The sequence below is a fragment of the Apium graveolens genome, chromosome 4 (genome assembly GCF_009905375.1).
Source record: "Apium graveolens cultivar Ventura chromosome 4, ASM990537v1, whole genome shotgun sequence".
NCBI lineage: Eukaryota > Viridiplantae > Streptophyta > Magnoliopsida > Apiales > Apiaceae > Apium > Apium graveolens.
Window position 1 is genome coordinate 119,428,078 of NC_133650.1, and position 7,830 is coordinate 119,435,907.

Consider the following 7,830-nt stretch of genomic DNA (forward strand, 5'->3'; position numbering starts at 1 on the left):
CCTTATCCTGCTCATCTACTACATGATAGTGTTATGCAGGTGTGTGTAACAATAAGTGAAAGCAACACAACAAGCTGCAAGACCATTGTATTTACATTTATTTTTTCCCCATTATACAAATATTAAAAAGACAAAACTGCTCTATCCAGATCCATTCCAAATTTATAAACTCAAAAACAAAAGGAATAACCTACAGACCTCATAGTAAAAAAGAAGAAGATAAAATGCAGAAAATTAGAACTTAAATAGCTTAGTGTTTTCGGGGCTTGACCAGCTAGCTTGTGCTGCTGGTTGCATGTAACAAACAAAAATAATGGGTCACCATAGATGTTGAAGGTGATTTTGGTCCGACTCATCACCAGGTTCTGGTTTAGGCATCTTGTTCAAGTCGAGCTCATCATCTTCATCATCATGAGAAGGAGGAGGAGGTTTGAATGAAGTATTAGCATTAGTAGCAGTAGTTGTTGTTTCTAGAGCATCAACTCGTGACCCAACTTCAATAGCCTTGGCTCTTATTGCATCCGCCGACAATTGAGGCCCGGATAATAATAACTGATCAGCATCATCAGTTCCCACTAATTCAGGGAAGTTGAGCCTAGCAGAAGGCCCGCGGAGATAGTAAACAGCGGTGTCATAAGCCCTAGCAGCCGCCTTGGCTGATGAATAAGAGCCTAACCAAATCCTGGATCGTTTGTTAGGCTGTCTAATCTCCGCCACCCATTTTCCCCACTTCCTCATCCTTATTCCCTTGTATGGATTCTTCCGCTTTCTCATTCCAACACTGCCCACCTCCATCACTCTCCTCTTGATCATATAACTGCTTTGCTTACACAAGGACAAAGAGAGAAGCAACCATATTTATTACAAATACGAACTTGTGTAAATTTAGAAATACTATCCACCGACAAAACTCCTAGCTTTTAATCTTTGTACAACTTCTAGTACACAACTTCTAAGTACTATGTTTCACTCTTAATTTCCTCTCCAATCTCGACTAGGGTTGAGCTAGCTCTTGATGATTACAAAGCAAAAGCAAAGTGGAGAGAGAGTTACAGATATAATTGCTTGTCTTGGTGTATAATACTATTAAGTGCATAAATTTTCTTTTGAGGAGGTGGAGGTTAGGTCGGTGGTCGGTGGCTCGATTGATACATACATATCCTTCTTACTTGACTTTGGACAAATAGACTTTCATACCCTCAGTGTAGCTTCGTTTTATTATTTTGTCGAGAGACAACATGGTGTTACTTTTGTCATTTAGAAGTTCTTGATATCCTTTAAATTATAACAAAAATGGTGGGACATATTGTCGACTATACTATAGTAATTGTTTAAACAAAGGGATATGATAATTGTAGTTATCTGCTCTTTGATCATCATAATATTTAGTGGCCTGTATATTAGAATTTAATAAAGATAGTTGTGTATTGTCTTTTATGCTGAAGCTTGATAGTCTATTGTCTTCAAATAAGAACTCTAATTCAGATTAAAACTAGTTTTGTAATAGTTTCTATTGTTTATTTCATGGCAAGTGTGAATAAAAAGTTTAGTAAGGGAATTATTGATTCTTGATTTTATGTATGGTCGGTTGCCCAATCACAACTTTTAATATATTTTATAGCGGAAAACCTATATAAGCATTTATAAAGATTAATAGGTGGTGGCAACATAGCTTAAACATCATTAATCAACGAATAATTTACAACACACTCTAATCATTAACAATTATCGTACTTACAAAGCTAGTTTATTGTGTAAATGTTAGATAACTAATTGTTAGATATTATCTTAAACAGGGAGTTTAAAACTGAAAAATAAGAGAGACTACTTATGATTGTGGAGCGGGATGTGGCTCTCTGTGTTACACAATTTCAAACAGTATGTCCACTTTTTACTATAACTTCCGTTTGCTATATCTAAATATACTTAAAGGCTATCGAACATTTTTTGTTTACGGATAATCAATGGATTAATCCTTTAACTTTACATGCTGACTTCTATATTATTTCATTAATGTAGCTGATAGTACATACAGCTCCTACAACTCCTACAAGGCCTTGTCCCGGACTACTAACTATACAGCACCTGGAAGGACGACTCCTACACTCCTAACACTACAAGAAAACAAGGCTAAATACAACCGCACAAATACAACCGACATCAAATTCAACCGTTTTCGGTTGAAATTAAGGGCGCGGCTAAATACAACCGCATGCGGTCGTATTTAAATACGGTCGTATTTACGCGGTCGAATTTAGTACTAATTACATCCGAATAAATACAACCGTATACGGTTGAGTTTAGGCGTGCTCCTAAATTCAACCGCATTCGGTTGAATTTAACCTTACTAATTACAACCGAATAAATACAACCATATTTATATACAACCGTATACGGTTGAGTTTAGGCGTGCTCATAAATTCAACTGCATTCGGTAGAATTTAGCCTTGCCAAAAAATGGAGGGAATTTTCCCGCCAACGAATTTTGTACTAAATTCAACCAATTTCGGTCGAATTATTTTTAAAAATGGCAGAAATTTTTTGAAAAAAAATATAGAATAAAATTTACACGAAATTTATATTTTAGTATAAATTATGGTAGTTAAATATTTATCGTTAAATTAATAATTATAGTTTGAGTTTCAATTTATTTTGTATTTATTTTAAATTATAATTCAACCATACGGATACGAAAATTGTCAAAAAAAAAAAGTTCACGGAAAAATGTAAGTAATTTCAATATTTAAATTTTAACTATTTTGACATCCGTACGGTTGGATCATTAATTAATACTTTTAAAAATATCGAAACATCAATATGGGATTAAAAACAGGTTAGAAGTACTAGTCAAACTACTCTTTGACTATTAAAAAGACAAACAAAATATATTTATTTTTTTCTAAAATTTTTGTTATATCCCTAAAATATACAGATCTTACCATCCGTACGGTTGGATCATTCATTAATATTTTTAAAAATATCGAAACATCAATATGGGATTAAACACTAGTTAAAAGTACAGGTCAAATTACTAGTTGATTGTTAAAAAAATAAATCAAATATATTTATTTTTTCTAAATTTTTTGTCATATCACTAAAATATACTGATTTTGACGTCCGTACGGTTGGATCATTTATTAATTTTTTTAAAAATATCGAAACATCAATATGAGATTAAATAATAGTTAGAAGTACGGGTCAAATTATTGTTGACTGTTAAAAAAACAAATCAAATATATTTATTTTTTTCTAAAATTTTTGTCATATCACTAAAATATACTAATTTTGACATCCGTACTGTTGGATCATTTATTAATATTTTTAAAAATATCAAAACATCAATATGGGATTAAACACTATTTAGAAGTACGGGTCAAATTACTAGTTCAGTGTTAAAAAAACAAACCAAATATATTTATTTTTTTCTAAAATTTTGGTCAAATCATATAATATACTGATTTTGACATCCGTACAGTTGGATCATTCATTAATATTTTTAAAATTATTGAAACATTAATATGGGATTAAACACTAATTAAAAGTACGGGTCAAATTACTAGTTGACTGTTAAAAAAACAACCCAAATATATTTATTTTTTCTAAAATTTTTGTCGTATCACTAAAATATACTGATTTTGACATCCGTACGGTTGGATTATTCATTAATATTTTCAAAAATATCGAAACATCAATATGGGATTAAACACTAGTTAGAAGTACATGTCAAACTACTCTTTGACTATTAAAAAGGCAAACCAAATATATTTATTTTTTTCTAAAATTTTTGTCATATCACTAAAATATACAGATTTTGACATCCGTACGGTTGGGTCATTCATTAATATTTTTAAAATTATCGAAACATCAATATGGGATTAAACACTACTTAAAAGTACGGGTCAAATTACTAGTTGACTGTTAAAAAAATAATCCAAATATATTTATTTTTTTCTAAAATTTTTGTCATATCACTAAAATATACTGATTTTTACATCCGTACGGTTGGATCATTCATTAATATTTTCAAAAATATTGAAACATCAATATGGGATTAAACACTCGTTAGAAGTCCAGGTCAAACTACTCTTTGATTATTAAAAAGGCAAACCAAATATATTTATTCTTTTCTAAATTTTTTGTCATATCACTAAAATATACAGATTTTGACATCCGTACGGTTGGATCATTCATTAATATTTTTGAAAATATCGAATCATCAATATTGGATTAAACACTAGTTAGAAGTACGAGTCAAATTACTAGTTAACTGTTAAAAAACAAACCAAATATATTTATTTTTCTAAATTTTTTGTCATATCACTAAAATATACTGATTCTGACATCCGTACGGTTGGTTCATTTATTAATATTTTAAAAATATCGAAACATCAATATGAGATTAAATAATAGTAAGAAGTACGGGTCAAATTACTAGTTGACTGTTAAAAAAATAAACCAAATATATTTATTTTTTTCTAAAATTTTTGTCATGTCACTAAAATATACAGATCTTAACATTTGTACTATTGGATCATTTATTAATATTTTTAAAAATATCGAAACATCAATATGGGATTAAACACTATTTAGAAGTACGGGTCAAATTACTAGTTGACTGTTAAAATAGCAAACCAAATATATTTATTTTTTTTCTGAAGTTTTGGTCATATCACTAAAATATACTGATTTTGACATCCGTAAGGTTGGATCATTCATTAATATTTTTAAAAATATCGAAACATCAATATGGGATTAAACACTAATTAAAAGTACGAGTCAAATTACTAGTTGATTGTTAAAAAAGCAAACCAAATATATTTATTTTTTTCTAAATTTTTTGTTATATCACTAAAATATACTGATTTTGACATCCGTACGGTTGGATCATTCATTAATATTTGTAAAAAATACTTATAAATAATTAAACGTTACATATCAAGATTTATATATTTTAGTGATATGATACAAAATTCAGAAATGACGATTTAATTTTTAATATTATATAATATGTTATTAAAATAAATTAAAATATTTATAACGCTACAATATTTTGTAAGAAAAGCATTAACTAATTAATTATAATATTTTTGTCTAATAAATTATAAGTAATTTTAATTTTCATAACATAAAATGGTTAATATCAATTATCAGCTATTATCAGTTGAATTTATAAATTGACACTCCTAAATATAATCAGTAATAGTTGAATTTAGCGCCATGTCACCTATCCTCGTGACGTAAATCTAACGTACCAAATTCATTCTCTAAATCAACAATCTAATGGTTGAATTTACATTTTATAAAATAAAACAAAATAATTTATAAAATTAAAATTATTTAATCCCACCCCACCCCACCCCACCCCACCCCACCCCACCCAGTTCCCACTCCTCATCTCTCAGGCCCCTCTCTTCTCCTCTCACCACGCCTCAACCCACCAGACCCAAACCCAATCCCACCATCTCTTCCACCTCCGCGCCCAAGACTACTCTCTCAATCTCGTAACCTCTGACCTTCCCACAACCCCGCCCTCTCAGAACGACGTCATAGAAGAAGAGCAGTTTGAACAAACCGGGTTCATAACCGCTTTCTCAACCTGGTCACTCGAACCCTACCTGATTTTCACGCAGTCTTCTATGTTGTTCTCGGGTCATTTAGCTGAGCTCGAACGAGTTCTTGAAGCGACGTTATCTTCGAATAGTAATATGAGTTTGTCGTCGGGTCATTTTCTTTTCCCGAAATATATGATTTTTGCTGAGTTTTTTCAGGCGCGTCATCGACAATAGTCATGCTATAATCTATATATATGTGTGTTTGTGTATACTTGGTTGATCGGAGGTGAAAAGATTAGATTTTGGATGAAATTGTAGATGTGAAATATTTGGCAGGGAAGGTGTTTGATTGAATGACTGAGACAAAAATTATGATGGCAATTTCAACTGTTCGTTTCTTTAAGATTGGGTCTTTTACATCGCTGTTGAAATAACATTTTTATTTATTAAGATAGCCTGAGGTCTCCTTGTTTTACGACTTTTTGTTCCACGGTTAGTTCACTGGGTTTCTTGGCTGTGGGAAGTTTTGTGCTACTGTGTGGGTGAAGGACAAATTTAGCCTATTTTTACACAAAATTGACAAAAATAACCAATTTCTCAAAAGTTGGCCAATTTTGGCCGATGGGATACCCAACTGTCAGTGGAGTATCCACTTTATATAAGATACCCAACTGGGAGTGGAGTATCCCATATATGAAATACCCAACTACCAGTGGAGTATCTTATACAAATTGGGATACCCAACTGACAGTGGAGTATTCAATCGGCCAAAATTGACCACTTTTTTCAGAATGACTATTTTTGTTAAATTTTTTCAAAAATCGGCTATTTTTGTCATTTTTTCCTACTGTGTTTTAGTTTGAAGCAGCGAACTTCTATTACGGGAGGCTCACCGGAATCGTCAATTTTTCCGATTTCCGGAGAGATTTTTTTTTTAAAAATTTTGGCTTCCCTATTTCAACTGAATACGGTGGAGTTTAACATTGTATTTACAACCATATGTGGATGAATTATTTATATGGCAGACTTTTTAAAAAAATTCAAAAAATTTAAAAGTTTGGGCGGGCTTTTTGAATTTTATCATTAAATTTAATTATTTGGGCGGGATATTTGAATTTTATCTGAAAAATTAAATTTGACCGGAAGCGGTTGTATTTAACCGGTCGTATTTAAGCGGTGGTATTTAGCCGGTTGTATTATTCGGTCGTATTTAGTATTAAATACAACCGGTTTACTAAATATTACTCAAGCGAATACAACCGGTCCAAAAACCGGTTGTATTTAGCTACATACAACCGAAAACGGTCGAATTTAGCTAAATACAACCGATTTTTCTCCGATTGTATTTACCCGTTTTTTTTGTAGTGTAACTATATAGCTCCTGGAAGGATTACTCCTAGACTCCTAACTCCACGTAACTCCTAGAAAGACTAGTCCTGCACACTACCAGTCCTGACTGGCCCAATCCCGCCAGCCCAACCTTGATAAATCCCAGCACGTGAGACACTGGCCCAAGCACATGATGGGGACAGCTGTCGCACATCAATCACGAGAATAATCAGGGCACGTGTTAGAGGATCCTCAGAATATGCCCCAGTCGCTGTAAAATCCATAATTTTATTTTTAATTTATTTATTAGAAATTAGATATTAATTCGTCTAGATAATTATTTTAAAATTAGAATATTCTGAAAATATTTTTGTGCAAGGTAATTGATTTGTGAAAAGATTTGTTATTTGTGGAAAGAAGTGTGGGAATATATTAGAAAATCAATATTTTTTTAGTTTAGGTAATTATGTGGGCCAAATATTTTATTTTTGGAATTTAATTGGAGAGGTTGTAAATTTTAGAAGGAAATTGATTATATCCTAAATAGAATTAGGGTTTTGTGTGCCTATATAAGGACCCTTTATACAATAATAAAAACTCGTACATGTTCACTGCTTCGCATAAGGTACGTATTTTTCCGACCTCTGTTTTGTAATTATATGAGATCCTTTATTTTTGTTCTAGTCTTATATATGTTTTTCTACCTTATCTGTTGTGAGTTAATTTACATCTAAATAGTGTGCCATGTAAATTAAATTGCTATCCAAGTATATTAGCTTGTGCTACGACTTGCATGAATATATGATGTCGTTAATGTCTAAATTATATTCTCAAACCTTAAGTACATGATTAGTTGCTAACTGTGATATATAACAAATAGTTGGTGAGATGAGTTTTGAATAATTAATTTTTTTTATGTTAGTTACATACAAATTAATTTTAATAAAAT

At 31.3% G+C, this 7,830-nt stretch overlaps 1 protein-coding gene across 1 annotated transcript; it reads right to left on the minus strand.

Annotated features, from left to right (window-relative positions):
* Positions 1–318: 318 nt before the first annotated feature.
* Positions 319–795, minus strand: LOC141718917 (ethylene-responsive transcription factor ERF011-like). The gene has a single exon (XM_074521289.1). It carries the CDS (start codon positions 793–795, stop codon positions 319–321), a length of 477 nt encoding a protein of 158 aa, XP_074377390.1.
* Positions 796–7,830: the final 7,035 nt, after the last annotated feature.